The sequence below is a fragment of the Ceratotherium simum genome, chromosome 22 (genome assembly GCF_057802395.1).
Source record: "Ceratotherium simum simum isolate JZ-2026a chromosome 22, ASM5780239v1, whole genome shotgun sequence".
In the NCBI taxonomy this organism is placed as follows: domain Eukaryota; kingdom Metazoa; phylum Chordata; class Mammalia; order Perissodactyla; family Rhinocerotidae; genus Ceratotherium; species Ceratotherium simum.
The window spans coordinates 30,210,043-30,231,869 of NC_141921.1; the positions used below are offsets into that span (position 1 = coordinate 30,210,043).

The window sequence follows — 21,827 nt, forward strand, 5'->3', positions numbered from 1 at the left end:
GTGATGGGGCAAACATTGGACCAATTAGCTCTGGGAATAGAAGTGTCAACAGAAGGGTTACTCACAGCGCATGAATTTGCTAATTGCTTTTCCTAGCCCAGACAGAAGGAAGGAGAGAGAAAAAGAGCTCTCTCAGTTTCCTTCCTTAGAGAACTCGATTCAAGGGGGGGGGGGGGCACAGTACCAGGCTGCCCCCACCAGGCCCTTCCGCTGTGTAGTTCCAGCCCTAGTTAGTCTCCCTAGGGTGAATCCCTCCTGCTTTCTGGACCCCAGTTTTCCCATCTATAAAGTAGGAAGACAGCAAACAAAATGATTGTCAAAGGCCCTCCCAGTTCAGGCCTTCAGAGTTCTAGGAATGTGTGGCCTAGCACTTTCTCTGCTGCCCTGGCTGTCCAGGGACAAGCATGGGGAGATAGGGCAGAAGTGGATCCAGCAGATGAAACAGAAACGTCACCTCCTTAGGGAGGCCTTCCATGATCACACTATCTAATGATGTACGTTGATCTCTCTAGTTCTCTCTCTCTCTCTTCTTCACACGTGCATACACACGTGGTTGCTCTCTCTCCCATTACTGTGTTTTATTTTCTTCTTAGAACTATCTGAAACGTCTTATTTATTTTTTTACTTGACAATTGCCTTTCTACACTAGAATGTCAGTTCTAGAAGGTCAGCAACTTTGCCTATCATATCTCAGGGTCTAGCCCAGCACATGGTACACAGTAGGTGCTTAGTGTTGATGTGTTGGTTGATAAATGAATGAATGAATGGATCTTGTGGGTGGTACCAGGGCTGTGCCAAGTAACTCTGCGACCTGTGCCAACTCTTCCAAGAGAAGCAGTTGAAAAACAGGGCTCTGGAGTCAGGAGACCTGGATTCAAGTCCCACACTGCCAATTAGTGGTTGTATGACATGTCCCATGACTTCTCTAAGCCTTGGTTTCTTCATTGTAAATTGAGGATAATGATCCCATATCTTGAGGTGTATTTTTAGGAATTAGAGGTCATGTATGTAAAGTGTTCAGTGCATAGCAGGTATCTAGTAAATGTTAGTTTCCTTTCTTTTCCTTCCGTTGCTGGGGCATGGAGGTGGTAGGTCAAGGGTTTGGAGACTCTGGGCTCAGCCAAAGGAGGTTTCTTATCTATTTCTTATCTTTCAAGAGAAGGTAAAACAAAATAGCAGGCAACTGCACTGAAGACAGTGCAAGGGACTTGGCCAAAGTCAGACAGCCAAGCAGTGGAGCAAGCCTCCTTGGGGACCAGAGGAAGCCCCTGATCCCAGACAAGATGGAGAGAGGGGACAAAAGCAGGATCTTGCTTGCATTGGCCTCCAGAAAGAGGAAGTGGCTGCTCTAGTCTGGGAGTCAGGCTCCTGGGTTCTAGTCCTAGGCCTGTCAGAGGCAAGCTGGTGACCTTGGAACGTAATTTACCATTTCTAGGTCTCAGTTTCTCTTTCTGTACTTTGGGCAAATTACTCCTTGCCCAGCTACCTTACAGAATGGGAGTGTTAGGAGAATGATATTTAAGAGAGAATATCATAGTGATGAATCACACAGACTCAATTTCTAAAATTTTGCCACAAGTACATATATTTAAAATCAGAAAAAAGATTAAAAGTAACAGTAAGCCTCATTCCTTTAGGCTCTGTAAAGTTGGAGAGAAAAATATGTAAATATATTCTTTCAATAGAACATGTTTTGCCAACTATGAATAATCAAATCAAATTTTTAAAAATATTTATTGACCTTCTCTGAGGCAGATGAGGAAACGCTCAGAGAGGTTTAGTGACTTGCCTAAGGGCACACAGGACCTGAGAAAGCTGAGAAGAGGCTGGCAGGTAAGACTTCCGCCGGTCGCCCAGGAAGCCCCTGCCAGATGGGGCTGCAAAGGGCCGGAGACGCTGGGTCAGAAAGACCAACCCCCCAGTTTCAGCTTTCCTCCAACCTCCAGCCGGGTAAAGGCCCTGGGTCTGCGCAAGTGTAGTGGAAAAAGCATGCACCCACAGATCCTATAGCCCAGATTCAGCCCCAGGGCCCCATTCATTCGCTGTAAGACCTTGAGGCAGTCACGCCTCCTCTCTGAGCCGGTTTCCCCTTCCCTAAACGGGAACATTAACGCTGGCCAGGCTCTGGTTAGCAAGAGCCAATCAAGAAAGTGTATTTAAAAGTGTCTACCTCGGTAGACAGAGTTTGTTACCTTTTTTCGACTCTGGAAGATTGCGCAGAGCAGGGAGAGCGCTATGTGGAGTCGAACAAGTGGCGTAATCTCTCCGGATTTCTGAAAATAGAGAATGACCAGGACCATGCCAGGTGATTTTTAAACTCCTTCCAGCGCCAACAAACCAACCAACTCTGGACTTTCTTAGTCCGACTCCACTTCAAACTCCACAGGTCACTTCCCTCCCGCCTGCCCCTGGAGGGCGCAGTCCCTTTAAGTCCGGGCCCTGCCTCCGTCCGGGCCAATCACAGTGAACAGAAGTTCTTTAAGGACCAAAGGAGGGAATTCAGAGGGAGGGCGGGGCAGAGGTGTGCCTTCCAGCCAATCGGAATCTCCCTGGAGACCAGTAACTCACGTGCAAAGCTCTGCTGACCAATGGCAGGGGCGTCGAGAGGCGGGGCGGATCCCGCTGTGTGACGGGTGCCCGGACCAATGGGCATGTCGCCCGCGGCCTATAAGAGTCAGCTGGGCCCCGGGTGCCGGGTTTTAGGGTCGGTTGGTCGTTGCCGTCGGAGGTGTGCTCTGGGTTTGCATCGCCGTCGCTGCCGTCAGGTCCCTGCGCACCCGCCTTGGCCCTGGCCCAGCCGCTCTCCCTGCCCTCCTTCCCTTAACCACCCCACGGTTTCTGCCGTCGGGGCACAGGGGCCGGGCTAATGATGCCGTCGGAGAGCGAAGCTGAGAACTCGGACCGGGCGGCTGCGCAAGTGGGGACAGCTGCGGCCTCGGCGGTGGCCACGGCCGCCCCGGCAGCCGGCGCCCCCGACCCAGAGACCTCGTCGGCCTCCCCTGGACGGCACCTAAGTAGGCTGAGCTGGCCACAGGTGAAGCGGCTGGACGCGCTCCTGAGCGAGCCGATTCCCATTCACGGGCGTGGCAACTTCCCCACGCTGAGCGTGCAGCCCCGGCAGATCGTGCAGGTGAGAGGGCGCTGGGTGGGGATGTGGGGTATCTATTCTGAGGCTCTCGTGGCTGGGAGGCACTCAGAGTCTGTTCAGTTCGCTGGACAGCTAGGGAAAATGAGGCTCAGAGAGGGATAGGGGCTGTAACGAAATCGCACAGCACTGATGGTAGACCATACCCCTTCCCCCTGCACCTCATAATCTCTCCCCACTTGACTTTCCTGTCCCCGCTCCTGGGGCACCCTGATTCCCCTCGGACCATTCACTCAGGCCCTGGCTGGGAGAGGGGAGGAAAATGGGGAGAGAACCGGTGACGGGGGAAGAACAGCCCCACCTGCAAGGGCAAAAGATGTCAGGCAGCCCTGGGTGGGTTGGTGTGCATGCTTGGGTCCAAAATAGTTCTTTTCATCCCCAAATCATCATTCCTGGGCCTCATCTCCCACCCCTTCCCTCTCTCAAGTTCCTAGGGGCAGACTCTTTCCTGTACTTCCACAGCCCTTGGCTCAAGAGCCCCCTGGCTAGGTGGAAAAGCGGAGAAATCCCAGGAAGGACTCTCTCCCTCTCAGCCCCTGAAGGTTGTGGCAGGCAGGGATTAAGCACCAGGCCAGATCTGAGGCGCACGTGCCAGAGGGCAACATCAGATGTCCAGTTTAGGTGTTTCTTCCTCTCCCCAAGACTGGAAATGAAGGCAAGCCCAGGTCTCAGGCCTCAAGCCCCATCTCTCACCTGAGGAGCAGGAGAAGAGGATTCTGGCAACCTCTCTCCTCTTCCTTAGACTCCTTCCTCCCCTTATCTGACCCTCAGCAACCCTAAAATTGCTCTTTCACCTCTATATCCCAGGCACTGTCATGCTCTGAAGTACTAGAATATGGTAATTGTTGTACCCATTTTATAGCTGGGGAAGCTGAGGCCCCAAGAGGGGCAGTGAGCTGCCTAAGATTACCTAAAAAGGTGAAAATCAAACCCAGAGGATCTTGAGTCTTCCCAGGAGCCAGCTGCTGCAGGTCCAAGGTTTTCCCACCCCTTCCCCAGTTCCCAAGACTCAACTTCTAGGTCTTAGGGGAGTCTTCTGATAGAAGAAACCAGAAAAATCTGGGGAAGTAGCCATACAAGCTAGGTGAAGCTAGCCATTCCCCTGCCTCCTGCTGCTTTAGCTTCCACAGAGTGGGAGGGGTGCTTGCTGGGGGATTACCTCGCCCTCCCTCCCAAGGAATGGGAGGGGGTGGGGGCAGATTCCCCAGGTCTGACTCACCCGCAGCCCCAGTGGTGCTCACTGAGGCATTCCTCAGCTGCTGGCAGCCCGTTGTCATGGGGTAATTAGGAAACCACTTGAGGCTTTTCTTTCCAGGACAGTCAGGTCAACCTTGAAGACTCAACTGCTGTACCTCCAGGACTATTGTCTCAGGCATGGGAGGAGGAGGAGGTGGAGCCCAGTGTGGCAGCTCCCCTCTGTAGGGACAAGGGGTGCCCTGGAGGGAAGACCTTGCCCCTGTCTTTATGGTCCAAACTGACTTTACTGGTGCTTCCTCTGTGACAAGCCCTGTTCAGGACACTAGGGGCATAGATGTGACTGGGACCCAGCCTGTCTGCCTTCCAGGTGCTCCCAGGCAGGTGAGGGAGATGGTAGGTCAATAGGAGCTGACTTTACAATGCGATTAATAGTACAATGTCCTCCTAGACTAGCGTCAGAGAAATCACAGAACAGGGAGCTGCTGGCTGTGGTGGGGAGGGGTGTGGAGACTTCAGATCTGGACTGGGAGGTTGGACATCTGGCTTCAGGGCCTAGACTGTTGTCAGTTCCCTTTGCTAGGCCCGATGTCCCCATCTGTTCAATGTGGATGGGTTGAACTGCTCTCCAACACACTTTCTGTTTCCAGAATCCAAAGGGACAGGTGCCTTCACCTGGCCTGTACAATGGCCTCCACAGGGAAGAAAGTCCATCTCCTGGTGGGAATCTGCAGCTGGCAGCTTCACAAGCTATTGGATGTGTGTGTGTGGTGGAGGTGCTGGGGGTGTGTGTGTGTGTGTAGGATGCTGCTTGTTGACTTTGGGCTGCTCACCAGTGCTGAGTTGTCCTGCGGTTCAAGAATTGGAATCTTTCTCCATCAAGACTTCGCCTACAGCAGCAATCTAAACAGCTAGAGATGCTGTTCTTGCTTGTACCTGGGCTAGAGGGACTCACTTTCCTGTGGGAGAGGGAAGCCCCCCTGCCCATAGCTCTGGGAGGCCTGATTCCAATTAAGCTCAGCCACTTATTGGCTGTGTAACCTTGGATAAGTCCTTTGCCCTTTCTGGGCCCAGAGGACTGAATTAGACATTCTGATCTCTCCAGCTGCAGCCAGAGGGCCTGCATTAGGTGGCTCTGGATTCGACTTTTGTAAGCCTGCTGGCTGACAGCACCTACGGTCTCCCTGCAGGTCTCAGCAGCGGCCTGGGAGCAGAGTGGTTCTGGGGAAGGCCTTGGCACAGGAGAAAGGAGGGTGCAGCCACTGCCCCCTCCATTGCTGGAAAGTCTGATTCAGGAGGCTCCAAGTTGTCCTGCAGTCCTTGGGTGTGGCAGTTTCTGGGGACCGCCTGCCAAGCTGGCTGTAGTCACACCTAGGAAAGAGACAACAGCCGCTGGCTGGCTGACACAGCTGGCCCCATGGCCTGACGCAGGCAATTTAACAAGGGTACTGCTACCGACTCACCAGGCCAGATGCCATGCCCTGGGGTGGGCATCAGCCTGGGAGCAGGAGCTGGCACTGAGTAAGGCTCAGTCAGCATTAATGGGTCTTGGGGAGGGGACAGGTCTGGTGCGGTCCTTGAGACAAAGTCTTCGGCCCCCTTCTCTCCTTGACCTACATGGGCACAGCTGCCAGCTGCCAGGGTGTGGGTTAGAAGCAACTGGACGGCAGCAACTGGCCCCTTACTCCAGCTTCCCCTGTCTGTCTGGCCAAGGCATCCCACACCCCCACCTTCCTGCTCCTCAACTACTCTGGCTGAGGAGCCAGAATAGTTGGAGGGTTGACTGGAGGGTTACCCTCACTTCAAAATTTTGAAAGGGAGGGGGGATTAGAACCCTAGTTTCTGGTCTCTGCTCCTTCTGAACCCTGGGACAGTAGTGTGGTAGAAAGAGGATAGGCCTGGATTTGAAGGCACCTCTGTGTGATCTTAGACAGGTGACTTCACTCCTATGAGCCTCGGTTTCCCCATCTGTAACTTGGGTCATAAAGATCAATCCCCCATAGATTCTGGTGAGAAGGTCCAGTGCCTGCAACCAATAGGTGCCCAACCAATATCTCCCTCCCCTAGTTGCCCCTGCTATGTTCCTGAGGGCCAACTGTTTAACCCCCATAGCCATGAAAATACCCTCTTCTAGTTGGGGTTCTTGTCGCGGAAGCCTTCCTAGAGGGAGCCGCCCGCCTCAGATTGCCCCACTGTGGCTTGCCTCCTCAGCACTTAGGTGCATTCTTTGCAGTAATTCCCTGGGAGGCGAGGAGGGCAGCCGGCCCAGTGCTGACTTTGCAGCAAGGTGGGGTTGCAGAAGCACTCGAGGTAGGAATGCTGCCCGTTCACTTTCGGGGGTGGCGTGTGAAGTACTCTGGGTTGCTGAGAAAACTGAATGTCCGGGCCCAGCTCTCCTCTCCCCACCCGGTCCTCGTCCCACGGAGACGCCTCTGGCTGGAGAAACAGGTTTAAGATGTCTTGTGGGTTTACCTGTCATGTTCCTATGTCAGCAGATGGGGTCTGCTGCGTCCCTTCCCACTGGGCTTGGGAGCTTCCTGAGATCTTGACCCATCTCCTCTCCCAAGAGCACAGAGTCTGGGTTTCAACTTCCAGCCCTGCCATTTCAGAATGGCTTCCCCTCTGAGCCCTAGGTGTTTCACTGCTGTAAGCCTCAGTTTCTTCATCTGTAAGATGAGTGTAATATTTGCCTCACTGGGTCCTTGTAAAGGTGAATTAATGTGAATGTGTCACAGTCAAAAGAGCATGCATGGACTTGAGAATGCAACTGACCTGGGCTCTGGTCTCAGCCTGGCTGCTCTCTGACCTTGGATGTGTTTCTTAACCTCTGTGCCTCATGTCCTTCATCTGTAAATTGGGATAATAACACTCAAAGATAGGATTATTGTTGAGGGTTAATGCAGTAAAGTAACGTGAACTTCCAATTACATTCCCAACACACTTGAGAACTTAGGATCATGCCTGCCACCAAACTAAGTGTTTTACTTGCAGTTTTAGGCAGGTAGATGAGCACAGTGGTTAAGAAATGGGCTCTGCATTCCCAGCTGTGTGATCTTGGGCAAGTTACTTGACCCCTCTGTGCTTCCATTTCCCCATCTGTAAAATGAGAATAATAGTACCTATCTCAGGGTTATTGTGAGAAGTACGTGAGTTTATATCCTACTGTATAAAGTGTTTAAATCAGGACTTGGCATTTAGTAAATGCTATGCGTGTCTCTGCTATCATTATTGCTGTTCTCTCTGAGTCATTCCTCCAAATGGGCCACTCTCCAGATTAGGAAATCGAGGCTTAGAGAGTTAAATGACTTTCCAAAGGTACGACAGCTGGTAAGTGGTTCACAGTGGTTGATGTTACTGTGATTATTACATAAACGCCCACAGTGGACCCTGGAGGCTCAGGCTCCTGACACCTCTCCCTCCTGCCGTCCCCTCCACAGGTCGTCCGCAGCAGCCTGGAGGAACAGGGACTGCGTGTGCACGGTGTGCGGCTGCACGGCTCAGCCGCCAGCCACGTGCTGCATCCGGAAAGTGGCCTGGGCTACAAGGACCTGGACTTGGTGTTCCGCGTGGACCTGCGCAGCGAGGCGTCCTTCCAGCTGACCAAGGAGGTGGTGCTGGCCTGCCTGCTGGACTTCCTGCCAGCCGGTGTGAGCCGGGCAAAGATCACACCACTGACACTCAAGGAGGCGTATGTGCAGAAGCTGGTGAAAGTGTGCACGGACACGGACCGCTGGAGCCTCATCTCGTTGTCCAACAAGAGTGGCAAGAACGTGGAGCTCAAGTTTGTGGACTCAGTCAGGCGCCAGTTCGAGTTCAGTGTAGACTCCTTCCAGATCATCCTGGACTCCCTGCTGCTCTTTGGCCAGTGCTCATCCACACCCATGTCTGAGGCCTTCCACCCAACCGTGACAGGCGAGAGCCTGTACGGGGACTTCGCAGATGCCCTGGACCACCTGCGGCACCGTGTCATCGCCACGCGCAGCCCCGAGGAGATCCGCGGTGGTGGCCTCCTCAAGTACTGCCACCTCCTGGTGCGGGGCTTCCGGCCGCAGCCCAGCACTGATGTGCGTGCCCTGCAACGTTACATGTGCTCTCGCTTCTTCATCGACTTCCCAGACCTCGTGGAGCAGCAGCGCACACTGGAGCGCTACCTGGAGGCCCACTTCAGCGGGGCCGACTCAGCTCGCCGCTACGCCTGTCTGGTGATGCTGCACCGGGTGGTCAACGAGAGCACCGTGTGCCTCATGAACCACGAGCGCCGTCAGACACTGGACCTCATCGCCACACTGGCGCTCCAGGCGCTGGCCGAGCAGGGCCCAGCTGCTGCAGCCGCCCTGGCCTGGCGCCCTCCAGGCCCCGACGGGGTTGTGCCTGCCACTGTCAATTACTATGTCACCCCCATGCAGCCTCTGCTGGCCCGGGCCCATTCCTCTTATCCCACCTGGCTGCCTTGTAACTGACTCAGACGTTGGCCAGAAGGGATGGGGCCTCCCTGGATGGAGTGGGGCCTCCAGGAGTGTGCGGAAGACATGACCAGAGACAGGCAGCCTGTGCCAGCTGGCCCAACACTGCTGCAGGGTTGAGCCTTCGACTGAACAGACCAGACTCCCCCAAGTGAGGCCCCTGTGGGCTCAAAGCCAAGCTGGGGTTCTTGGCAGACGGACCCTTTGGTTATTGTACCACACTTTGGGACCAGCATGATTGTGGGGTGCAAGGGCTGTTTGTCTTGAGGGTCAATTGCCTTCAGGAGACAAAGCATGTTTGGGGTGGTAGCCTCAATGCCCATCATCTTGGGTTGATTTCTGTGGCCTAGAAAGGGTCTTCTCGGCTAGGGCCAGCCTGCAGTGATCCCAACAGACTCCAAAAGCCTGCAGCCCACACAATGGCTAAAATATGGTATTATGGGAACTACTCACTTTGGGTGGGGCTGGGCCACTAACAGGGCCCGGTGGTCCAACCTTGCTAATCACTGGGAGGAGGGAAACTGAGGCATGAGGCAGATACCTGGGTTTGGAGAGGGATAGGTTTAGCCCAGTGCCCTAATACCCCTGCCCCGAGCTGTCAAGGTGTGTGGTGGGCAAGAGCCTGGGATGGGACACAGCTCATGCCCCTTCTGGGGTGTGGCTCCCTTCCCCCGTGTTGTGAGGACCCCTCCTGCCTGAGCTTGTTCTTTGGAGGGTGCTGGGCTCAAAGTGGCCACGGTCAAGTGCTCCCACCCCACTGGCCTGGTTACAGGGTCCCCCCCTTGGGAGAGGGGAGCTATGCCCTGGTCCTTTCCCATCCCTCTGGATTTGTTATTATTTTGCACTCTTAACACCTGCTAATAAAGATTGTCTACACTGAGCGTAGCACCATGCTTTCTCCTGGGAGAAGGTCCTTCCATGTCTGTGGGGTCTATGGCTGCCTCCTCCAGCCTGAGTCTGGCTTGTATGGTGGGAGGGGGGTTAGTGTCTGAGTCCTGGGCTGTGGCTGGGAGAATGCCCCTCCTTCCCTCAACACCAGCCCCAGCTCAACAGCTGTGCTAGGAACGTGTGTCTACACGTGTGACTTGCGCCTGCACATCACCTCAGTAAGTCTCTTGCTAAAGAGTCAATATTTCAATGTTTCCTGCCTGGAGTCCTAGTGACCCTGGACCTGGCCTCGCACTCAGGTGCTCAGGTCTGCTTGACCCCAGCTCTGCCCACCCTACCCCACCCCTTCCCAGAAAGCAGGTGGAGAACAAGCCAGGTGAATCTGGACTGGAGACCCCTCTAGTAGTGGCAGCTAAAACTGGGGGACTTCTAGGGTCCCCCGGAGCCAGAGCCCAGGTTTGGCTTCCCTGCCTGGGAGAGGCTCCTACAATCCTGCGGCTCCCTCTCTCACCCACAAGTGCTGATGGGCACATTCCCACTTGCTCTAAGCAGGTCCCCCAGAGGGGCAGGGTCTCCTTTCCAAACCCAGCTGCGACCGTGCCATGCGGGGCTGTCTGGGAGTGAATGTGGGCTGTAAGCCCTCAGGGAGCTGTTTCCTCAGGGCATCAGCCAATCAGGGGCCTGGACGCTGCCCACTGTTTACCCAGCCTCTTTGATCTAGGGATTGTAAAACCCTTAACATACGCAGCCACATTAGTGGCCTCCGAAGTGGTAGCTTTGATGGTTCCAGCCAGGGTGGAAAAAAGAAGGCCTCAGAGGAGGCCCCAAGTCATCTGGGTGAGTCCAGCCACCTCACCTGCTCAATGGGTCCTTGCTGGGCTCAAAATGGCTGGAAGGGCAAGTGGAAAGGCTTTCTTTCCTTGGTGACTGAAAATAGTCCCCCACCCCCACCCCAGCCATGCTCACCCAACTAGGGTCCTGGGAGGAATTCAGTTTGTCCCAGCTGCTGATTTGGGCATGAAGGAGATGCTCACAGTGTAAGCACACACGCTTAGCTGGTTGGGGTGGGGGTGGTGTTCACCGGGATGTGCTTGTTTCAGAAGGTGAGAAAGCCAGAAACTCATGGAGTGTGTGTGTATACAATGCATTCAGCCCACCGTGTACCGGCTGTCCCTCTAGGGGTTGGGAACACGTCAGCAAACGAAGGACCAAGATCCCCACCCTCGTGAAGATTACGTTCTAATGGGGTAGACAGAAAGTAAATTATACAGTCTTAGAAGGTCAGTGATACTTAGAAATATACACAGCAGGCTAAGGGATTGGAAGTGTTGGGGTTTGTGACTTTAAAAAAAGAAGTCAGGGTGGACCTCACTGAAAGGGTGACATACAGACTGAACAAAGACTTGAAGGCAGTGGGAAGCCAGCCATGCAGACATCCGGGGAAAGAGCATTCTGGGCAGAGGGAACTCGTCTTTTAGTGTACACGTGCTCCTGGCAGGCATGTCTGCGGGAGGGCACATGCGCCTGAGGGTGTCTGGCCTTGTGCAGTGCATGTGCTGAGCGTGAGAAGGGCATGGCATGAGAAGTGGGAGAGTGTGAGATGGGAGCCCCCAGTAACAGCTACCATTTCTGGAGTGCTTTATTCCAGACCAGCTACTATGCTACCGTCTTCCTGATCCTTACCTCTCATTTCCTCCTCGCAACAACTCCACGAGAGAAGAGCAAGTATTGTTTCCATTCACAGACAAGGAAACGGATGCCAGAGAGGTCAAAGAGGTTTGTCTGACTCCAGAGCCATTGCTGTTAACCCCTGCACCATCCCATCTCTACACTCTGATTTCACATGGATGAGCGTGACAGTATGTCCCCTGTACACGTATGTGACAGGGCATGTTTGGCATCTGACACAGTGAAAGAGTTCGTATTACTGTGACATTTGCCTTTTTATATATGACTGGCAGAGTGTAGCAGTGTGCCAAGATGTACATTTTCTTAATGTACATGTGACACCAGCCATGGCTTGTGGTGACTATGTCAGATGCCTGTGGTGGCAGCAGGCATGCCTGTGGGTGTGTTTGGGAGTGGTGCAGTGTTCCCAGGTGTGAGAAAAACACTGATTCAGTGGCTGGCATTGTTCTCTCATGGACGATTCCTGCAGCCAACTAAGATGCCAGGACAGGCAGGAATCAAGAACTGGGAGTCAGAGCCAGAGAGGGGAAGGCTGAGGGAGGAAAGCCCCGTTCCCCACCGCCCAACCCCACAGTGCTCTCTAAGCAGCAGTCTGCCCACCCCTTATGACCCACGGTGGGTGGGAGGAGCCCCAGAGGGGGAAGAAGCGTTGCTGTGAACTTTGGGGAACAGAAGACACACCACCAGGCAGTTACATGATGTGTTGACCCCTCTAGTCCCACTCGCTGCCCTTCTCCATGCTCTGTGCCCTGGGGAGGCTGACCTCTTTGGGCTGTGCATCAATGGCTCCCTTGTTCCCTGCCTTCCTGTTGGGTTCAGCCAATGAGAGGCCCCAGCAGATTGGAGGGAGGAGCAGAATGGGGTGTTTATTCTCCCTGCTCCCTCCATACCAGGTTGCCCTGGCTGGCTACATCTCTCAACCAAAGGCCACTGCTCCTGTCAGGGGGCCTCTCCACATAGCTGCACTCTCTGGGTCCCTGTGCCCCTCTCCCCACTTCAGGCCCAGCAGTTGTAAAGGCTTCCTACTGTTGCTAGCCCCAGAGAGCTGCACCATCTCTGGTTAGTTTCTTAGGCTCAGCCCACATCTTTGGAAACAGTCCCTTTTAAAATCTTTTCCCAGCAGGCCGGCCCGGTGGGGCAAATGGTTAAGTGCGCACGCTCCACTTCGGGGGCCTGAGGGTTCCCAGGTTGGGATCCCAGGTGTGCACCCACACACCACTTGTCAAGCCATGCTGTGGCGGCGTCCCATATAAAGTGGAGGAAGATGGGCACGGATGTTAGCCCAGGGCCGGTCTTCCTTGGCAAAAAGAGGAGGATTGGCATCAGATGTTAGCTCAGGGCTGATCTTCCTCACACAAAAAAAACAAATAAAAAAAAAAATCTTTTCCCAGTTTGAGTGTTCCCTGTTGCCTGCTGGGATCCTGACTGTAAAACAGGTCCATACAGTCACCAGCACAGTCACACACAATCCTCCACGGATCATCTGCTGCCATGTTATCACAAATATACATGGACTTCCCTCAGTGTCACACTGTCACACATGTACATTCCCATCCCCTGATCACATCCTTAATTGGAGAAGACTTCCTGGAGGTCAGCTTTGAGCCAGATCAAGGGAGAGAGCAGTCTGCAAATCAGTCAACAGGCCCAGGTTGCCAAACTAAACAGAAGCTGCTCAGGGAACTGCCAACTTAAAGAGCCATGACAGACACACACAAAGATAGGCAGCAGGGACACTTGCAAAGTAAACCTCAAAACCACACGCCTTTGTCTCACATTGAAATTTATTCTTCCTGAATGTATAAATCAGGGGATTGATTCAATATACATTCATTTTGCAGAATTCTACAAGTTCTGGGTTGTGTGTGAGTAAATGTGCCCCCCCTTCCCTCTATCATCAGGATATTTGAATAAATGTGCTTTCTTTTTTCATATAAACGTTGCTTAGAATTTTTATGTCGCCGCCACTTCTTCCTGAGAAAGAGGTGTGTCCCCCCAGGAAACAGCAGCTGATCACCTGAGGGGCCACAGGCACACTCCCACACGGAAAGGGCGAGGGGACAGTGGGGGAGGGAAACTGAGGGATTTCTCAGACCAATGTTTTGCCTCAAACAGGCCTCCCGCCGCTGTTAGACAGAGAAGCAACGGCATCTACCAAAATGGGGCCTCCAGCTGCCCTGTGACTTGTTTAAGAATGATGACTACATTTTTAAAAGAAATCCTTTTCACTTTCACACTGGAAATGTTTGCTGCACTCTTAAATAATCTGATTGCATCTCAGGGACCTGTCGTAACATTTCCAATTGTACAGTGTAAGCCAAAGTCAAATGTGGCATATATAAAGAAATTCACGGTATAGGCCACTTGCCCAGAATCCAGCCCCTTGCCACTGTAAAGTCAAGGGCTCCTGGGAAGTGAGCAGGGCCCCGAGGTTGTGTAGGGTAGATTGGAGAAGTCTTCCTGAAGGTGCTCAGGGAAGGAGCAGTATCCAGGAGTCCAGATCCATAGAGTGGAGGCTCTGAGGAGCTGGGAGGAGCTGGAAAGAATAATTTAAAGAGCTTTAATTACCTCTTTCCCACAGCCACCCAGCCCCACCCAAACCCTTCAACATCTACCTCAAGAGGGGCCATTGTGGAGAGAAGGTGCAGGGCAATATTATGGAACAGGGCTCCACTGGCTCCCGCCCTGGAAGGGGTGTGGGCTCCTGGGATAAGCAGAGGTTCCCTTGGGCCTTTGTCCTTGGCTGGGATCCCCACTGGTCTGAGCAGCTGGAATGGAATGTTCCTGGGATGAAAAGCCTACCCCCTCCTCCATCTCTCCCCTTATGGAGTTCCCCAGGGCCCATAGTGGGGGGAGAAGGGGGACCGTTCCAGGGATTCCTGATATGGCGATGCTCTGAGAAGCAAAGGCCCACACTGCCTGGGGTTTCTGTCCTGGCAGCATCTCCTGGGCTAAGGAGATTGGCTCCATCAAACCTTTACAGATCCCCACTAGGTGCTAGGCACTTAGTACGACCTCTCATTTAACACTCAGAAGTTATCTCCTCCCTAGCTCACACACACACACACACACACACACACACACACACAGGAAACAAACTGGCTCAGAGAAGGGAAGTCATTTGCCCAAGGTGCCCAGCTGAGAAGTTCCAGGCCAGGACTGAATCCCAGGTCTGTCTTGTTCCAAGCCTGGGGCACCTTCTGCCCTACCGTGGAGCCTGTCACCCTCCTCCTCTGCCATCCCAAGCTTTTTGCTCTCCTTGGCACCAAACATTCCAGCCCAGGTGTGCAGGGAGAGGAGGCAGCCCTCCCAGGCAAGCCCAGGCCCTGAGCATCGTTGGCCTGCCCTTGCCTGAAGCCAGGTGTGCTGACTCAGCCTGACTCACTCCCCGGAGCCCAGACAACCAGGCTGGGGAGTGCCCAGACCTTGGGGTGGGGGTGGGGGTATCTTCTGCCACCCCTCCAGCGTCTCATCACATCCCTCCCCAGAACCAAAGACCAGGGGTCACTGTACCCAGTCTTAAAGAGAGCCCAGAAATCCCCCCAAATGGAGTCCTCTTTAGCTTGATGAATGAAAAGCCATATAGCCTAATGTTATAGGGATCCCCCACTTATAGGTTCTATGCCCTTGGGCAAGTCACCTGCACTCAGTGACCCTGTTTCCTCATCCTTGGAAATGGAGAGAATAACCCCTACTTTGCAGAGTAGCTGGGAGGACTGAAACAGATAATGGGTGTAAAGTGCTTAGCACCATGCCTGGCATAGAGGAGGTAGATAATATATCATCCCAGAAGCAAAGATTCCTTCCCCCATCATTCCTGGCCAGTGTGCGGTAAATAGCCTGAGGATCTCCCAGCTTTCCCAAATACCTCATCCCCCGCTAGCTGTAAAGCAGGGAGCCTCTCCATTAGCTCCTAGAAGCCTAGGCCCCTGGGTGTTTCTCCAGGGACCTGGCTGTCAGGGAAAGGGAGCCTCCTAGAGACTGCCCCCTGCAGGCTTGGAGCACCTTAGCCTCGACCTGTTGCCTCAGGCTAATCTCTAGGAAGCCACCTTAGTCCCCAGGTGGCGGTGGGACGGGGTGTTCTGATCAATTATCAGTATAACAAACCTATGAGGAGCGAAATGACTCTGGGCTTTTACTGAGACCGTCACCGCCAACAGCGGCAACCTCTCTTTTCAGGAAAGTTTTTTCTGATGAACCTTCCTCCTGAGGTCCAGGGCCCGGCCCAACCACAGGGCTTCCTTTGTGTCCTTTCTCTAAGGACCGCCACTACCCGCTCCTTCTGCCAGACCCTTGAAGCTCAAGGCCTAAGCAGCTCGGGCAGGGCCGGGGAGAGCTGGTTGGGGGCGGGGACACTGAGGACCGAGCCTGCTCCAGGCCACGCCCCCACGGCCCGGTATGCAGCCCCACACTGCCCTCTGGTGGCGATTCCCAGAAATGCCCTCACTCTGCTGGGGCCAGCCAAAAGAAGGGGTTTATACAGGGGAGGGGCAGGTCCCAGACTAGAACCATGATCTGGTCTCCCAGCCTCAGGCACTGGCCTGAAGAAAGGCTCCTGTTCCTCTCATTTCCCTTTGCTGAGATTCACTCACTGGTGGCCATCAATGTCTTCAATGCACAGGCCCCTCAAGATCCCCTCTACTCGGTCCAGTCCACAGGGCTGGGGGCCATCAAGAAAGTGGTCAGGAAGTCATGGGAGGCGGGGGGCTGGCCTGGCCCGGTGGCGCAGCGGTTAAGTGTGCGCGCTCCGCTTCAGCGGCCCATGGTTCCCGGTTCGGACTTCGGGCGCGCACAGACGCACAGCTTGTCAAGGTGGCGGCGCCCCATATAAAGTAGAGGAAGATGGGCACAGATGTTAACCCAGGGCCAATCTTCCTCACCAAAAAAGAGGAGGATTGGCATGGATGTTAGCTCAAGGCTCATCTTCCTCACACACAAAAAAAAGGAAGTCATGGGGGGGAGGGTCAGTCTCCTGACCAGGGGCTCTAGTCGTCTGTGAAGGCCTAAAATAGCCCTCCAACAACACAAACTCCCCAGCCTCCAGAGGGTCCCCTGGGATGGTGACAGCCAGGGAAAGCTGCCTAGATGAGGGCTGGGAGACACAAGCCCTTAAAAGCAGAGACTCTCTGATTGAGTGCCGTTTCTTGAGCCCCTGCACTGAGTAGATATCAATGTTTGTTGATTGAGGAGTAGATGGAGCCTCCCAGAGGTGGCCCGGGTGGGCCAGGCAGGGGTGGGAACACGGTGACTTTTATTAGTTGGCTGAGGGGTAGTGGGCAGAGCACTGAACCAAGAGCTGGGGTTCAAGTCACTGAGCGCTGTGTGCCCTGGCCAAGGCCCTTGGTGAGAAGCAGTGGGACATCTGAAAGAGGAGGGAGGGACAGAGCTGCCAGTGACACTAGGACCAATCTCCATTTCCTACACACATACATCACTTTCTCCAGCAAGAGCCATGTCTAATTCCCTACCGCCCCCACCCCCTCCAAATCAAGACAAAGCTGATTACCAATAAATCAGAGAGAAAGACAAAATTGCGACAGCGCAGAGCACTTTACACCATTAGCTAAAAGCTTCTCTGGACCAAGTGTCCCTCTCCCGAGCAACCCAGAAAACGAACGGTCCTGGCTGCAGCCCAGCGCCGTGGCCTGAGCTCCTCACTGTGTCACCTCCAGGAAGTCCTTGTCCTCTCTGGGCCTCTAGACCCCAAATGATCCGATTAGCTTCACAAAGTATCCCCTCTCTGGGGAAGGCCAGAGGATGCCAGGGCCCCTCACTGCTCAGCTGTCTCAGAGGCCCTGAGACCTCCTCCTGGACTTCCTTTCCCCAGCTAAGAATGGGTTCTCAGGAAGGCCTGAGAAACCAGCCAAAAAGTTTGTTACCTGGGGAGAGGAAGGGCTGGTGGGGGAGGGTCAGGTGAGGGACCCTGGGGCTCTGCCTTTCAGAGCAGTGCACCTGGCCCTCAGGACTCCAGGATTAAACCGGATTCCCGCGACTCTGACATTCTCATCCTACACCCATCTCCCCATCCCCAAGCCCTGATATGAGGAGGGACAGCTAGGATCAGAGAGGGACTGAGGAATCCGGCCCACAGAGAGGGCAGAGTTGTTCTAGGTCACAGGGCAGACACGCACACCAGCTCTCTCTAGCCCCTGCCTGGGTGAGGGAAGAGACACTATGGCAAAGATACATACAGGCCTGGGACCTAGTTCTGTTCCTTGCTGATATGTGACCTTGCTACTCTGTAAAATGAGGGCTTTAAATTAGCTCCTGGATCCACCAGCAAAAGCAATGCCTGTTTCTACATGTGATTTAAGAGAATAAAACATTCTTCCATGACTTATAGGGGAAGAAGAAAGACCTCTGCCCTCTGTTAACCTCATACAGCCCTTCCGGTAGGTGAAGATACCCACTTCACAGACTGACAAGTGAGGCTGCAGTCAACTCAGCTGGTGAGCAGCAAAGCAGCAGCCAGGCCACTCACAGCTGAGTGGGGGCAGCGGAATGGGGGGCCTGAAGGGCATGTGGACTGGAAAAGAGGCTGATCTCACTTCCAGTCTGGCCCTTTTAAGGCCTCCCTTTCTAGCAGCCCATGACATACCTGGCCCCTTGGGCCTGTTAAAGAATGTCACCTGGCTCCATCCCAGCAGAGCCATCTTAGAGACAGGTTGGGAGGGGGGCCCCTAGGAGAGCAGGTGAGGCTGTAGGCAGTTACCAAACACCCCACCCTGATTATCTGAGTCGGGTTGTACTCAGCAAATCTGCATGAGAGTATGAGAAAAGATCTGTCTCCTAGAAGTGCAAGGGCCTAAGCATAAATATCATGGGAACAAATCCTCAACCTCTCTGGGATTCCATCTCCCCAAATGGGACACAGGGGCTTAGGAGAGGAGAACTCAGTGGTACATCGCTGTACCAGCCCCCACTCCTTCCTGGGGCCTCATTAATCTGTCCTCCCCAAGGTATGGAGCTGGACGGTACCAGAAAGCAGCAGCTTCAAGGGCAAGAGTCTTCTTACAGCCCCAGGGGACTCAGGAAAGGCATCGCAGGTGGAGGTGAGGCTGGGGTTGCTGCGTCAGTGCAGCAGGCTCCAACCGGTAAAAACTTGCTGCCAAACCCCTCCTGTGATTTCACCCTCAGTTTGTCCAACTCTATAATGGGAACTTGGTGCTACCACCTCACTCGCCAGGTGATCTGGGAGAGGCGGCAACAGAAAGCGGACAGCTTTATTAGGGACCCAGCAGACTCCAGAAGCCCCAGGGAAGGGAGATCCAAGCCCTGCACCACCCCGCCCCACGGATGCACCAGCCACTAAGACCGCACCTTAACCTCCTTCACTGGGCACCCGGCCCCCAGACTGTCTTTCTGTGGTTGGTCAGTCCGTCCATCCGCGTCGGTGACATCCAGCCGGTGTCCTCTATCCGTCGGTCAGCACCTTGGCGATGGTCTGTCAGGATGATCAGGGGTGCGGGCGCTAGATCAGCGCTGGGGGGAGGCGGGGCCGCGGGGAGGGCTTCGGCGGAAGGGCGAGTCGGGCTCCGGGCCGTGGCCTCGCCGCAGGCGCCCGGCGCCCCAGGGCACGCAGCCACCCAGGGCGAGCGCCGAGGCGAGCAGCGCGGGCGGGCGGGCGCGGCGGCCGCGGCGCGGGTCCCTCTTGAGGCGCGACCCGTGCGCCGCCAGGTAGAGCTCGGCCTGCGCCACGCCGCCGCCCAGGCGGCCCAGGCTCTCGGCGCGGTGAGCCAAGCGCAGCTCGGCCGCCAGGAAGACACGATGCAGCTGCAGCACGCGGCTCTCCAGCTCCGACACTAGGCGCCGGCGGCCCTCCACCTCCAGCAGTCGCCGCCGCGCTTCGGCCAGCTCCAGCGCGCGCCCCCCAGCCCCTGCTGCCGCCGCGCCCGGGCCGCCGCCTGCGCCCCCTGCCGGCCCGGTGCCCCCCGTGCCCCCGCTAGCGCCCTGGCGCCAGCGCTGCAGCTCCTGCCCTTCCGCAGAGCCCGCCGACGCCGGGGCCGCCTCCGACAGCGGCGAGGCCTGAGCCAGGGTCGGGGTCAAGGTTGGAGTTGGGGGCGGGGGCTGAGCGGACGACAGGGGCTCCCGGGGCGGCGGCGGGGACCCGGGTTCTGCCGTCCCTTCCTGAGCCCCTGGGCCACAGGCGCTGATGCGGCAGCCCGGCATCCCCCGCCCCCGCGGCGGTCTGCAGCGGTGGATCCACGGGTCTCGCCGGCTGCCCCCGCGCGGGCTAGGATGTACGCCGCGTACCGGAGAAGATGCGGCCGCAGCCTCCACGCCAGCGCTGGGCCAGCCGCCGGTGCGTCTTATAGGACACGGGGCGGAGCGATGGACAGTACAGCCAATCAGAGACCGGCATGCCTGGAGCCCGTCTCCCCTACCCCGCCCACTCAGGACTTGCCCAAACCCTTCAGGTCCTTGGTCCTTCGTCCCGCTTTGCCCAGCTAGGGCATCAGGTCCCCATCCACCTTCCTCCAAATTTGGGGTAGAAGGAGGACTGCATCTTCCCTGATCTGGTCCTGGGGGACATAAGTCATAAGCTGAGTCACAACCTCTAGTAGCTGCTGCTTAGGAATCACGGACTCTAGGTGGGGAAGGATTTTGCCTGAGGCCACACTACGTGACAGTGAGAGTCTGGACTAGAACTCGGGAGACTTGTACTTCCTGCGTAGTGCTCCTTCCCGAACTGCACGCTGCCCCTTGGCCGAATCGGTTCTGCCCGGTTTCCTGGGCCACAAAGCTCACCAGGATCCCTTCTCCAATCCCCCCGAGTCCGTGAAGAGGTTAACGCAGAGGGGCGACTGGCGCCCCGGTGGAAATCTGGCCGCGTTTGTTCCCCGCCAGGCAGGCCCTTCGCTTGCAGAACAGATCACAGCGCTGCTGCTGAGCCTAGCGCGGCTTTCGCAAACCTTGGTGGCCCCCCCCCCAAGAGAAGCCCCTGTCCCGACGGTGTGCAAAGTTCTTTCCACACCCCTGCTCCTGTTTGCTCCTCCCAGTAGGTGTCCCCACACCTTTTACACAGAAGGGTAAGCAGACCCAGAAGGTGCAGTGGTGCCTTGCCCAAGGTCACATTGCCGATCAGTTGCTGAATCTGGACCACTGAATGGGACCAACTCAGCCATTCGTGCCCTCTGGGGGCTCAGATACCTGGGTTTCTTCACTGTCATTGAGGGACCCTCTTTAACTGGGACTTCAGTCATCCTGGCCAACTGATAGGACTGAGTCCTGCCCATTTTCTCTGAAGCAGAAGTGACCCTGCTGTACCCCCTCCAACACTGGCCCAGACACCATGGCCCTGCCTCAGTTTCCACCCACTTGAAGGTGCCATCAGAGATGGGAAGTCTCTGTGGTGGGCGGGGGCAGGGGCTGGAGGGCCAGAAACCAGCTCTGATACTGACTGGGAAGAACTGCAGCATACCCTGGGCTCAGGGGGCCCTGTCAAGGGTGTGGTCAGTGCGACTACTGCCCCAGCCTGAAAAGGAGACTGATGGAGGAGCTGCACTCCCTTGATGTGGAGGAGGAGCGCGACGATGGAGTACCTCCCCCCCCATGTGCTCTAAGTGCTTTCAGGTGCCTTAGATTGAATGATGGGGACTCGTGGGCGAGACAGCTCAGCTCCTGAGAGGCAGCTCTTAGAAGGGGCTCAGAGAGGAGGGAGAGGTCCATGAGGGGGTGCCAGCCTCTGTGAAGAGGAAAGGAGGAGGAATTAAAAGGAGGGAGTGAGGGGGAGGGTGTTCAGTGACCAGTAGTGGAGGCTCATTGGAGGGGAAAGGGAGGGGCTCAGTGAGGGCCAGAAGAGGGGTTCAGTGAAGGAACGTGATGGGCTCAGTGAGCGGGAAGGGTTAGTGGACGCACTGGTGCTAGAGGAGGCTTACAGGGGGAGAAGGGAGGTTCAAGGGGAGGGATGGGGGCTCAAGGAGTCAGAGGGGCTCAATGCGGATGACAGAGGCTCAGGAGTTACCAGCTTGCCCCCAGCAAGGAGGAATGCTCTGCTGAATGGTGTTATTCCTTTGAATGGTCTTCTTTGTATCATCAAACCTTGTGTCTTTCTCTGTGCAGAAGCTGGGATCCTCCCATTACTGTGGGGAGACTGACAGGTGTTTTGCCTGCAACAGGTAGATCACTGCTCCCAACTTCTGGGGGATGAATCAAGGGGAACAAGACCAGGACTTACCCCCCACCCCCCACCATCAGCCAGCTCCAGAGAATCAGCCAGATCTGAGTTCAGATCTTACACATACTGCCCATCTGGGTGACCTTGGGCAAGTCGTTTCTCTGAGTAGGAGGAGATACTCAACCTATATTTATTGAATGGATGAATGTCCTCTGTCTCTGCACAGCATCCCTAAAGAGGGGCATCAGCAGCCTTTTCTTCCTGATGAGAAACCAAAGCCAACAGAAGTGAAGAGGCTTGCCCAAGATCACACAACAGATAAGTGGCCAAG

General features: G+C 55.4%; 2 protein-coding genes across 3 annotated transcripts; one reads left to right on the plus strand and one right to left on the minus strand.

Annotated features, from left to right (window-relative positions):
* Positions 1-2,710: 2,710 nt before the first annotated feature.
* Positions 2,711-9,682, plus strand: TENT5B (terminal nucleotidyltransferase 5B). Its single transcript, XM_014784020.2, has 2 exons — positions 2,711-3,130; positions 7,777-9,682. The coding sequence occupies exons 1-2, from the start codon at positions 2,867-2,869 to the stop codon at positions 8,797-8,799; spliced, it is 1,287 nt and encodes a 428-aa protein (XP_014639506.1). The 5' UTR covers positions 2,711-2,866; the 3' UTR covers positions 8,800-9,682.
* A 2,777-nt stretch (positions 9,683-12,459) lies between these two features.
* Positions 12,460-20,271, minus strand: TRNP1 (TMF1 regulated nuclear protein 1). 2 transcript variants are annotated; one of them, XM_087446487.1, is made up of 3 exons: positions 18,700-20,271; positions 13,995-14,147; positions 12,460-13,915 (listed from the first exon to the last, which is right to left on the minus strand). In XM_087446487.1, the coding sequence occupies exon 1, from the start codon at positions 19,546-19,548 to the stop codon at positions 18,856-18,858; it is 693 nt and encodes a 230-aa protein (XP_087302613.1). In that variant the 5' UTR covers positions 19,549-20,271; the 3' UTR covers positions 12,460-13,915; positions 13,995-14,147; positions 18,700-18,855. The 2 variants fall into 2 exon arrangements, with proteins under 2 accessions (XP_087302613.1, XP_087302614.1); XM_087446488.1 differs by lacking the exon at positions 13,995-14,147 and having other exon boundaries at positions 12,702-13,915.
* Between the last annotated feature and the right edge of the window lie 1,556 nt (positions 20,272-21,827).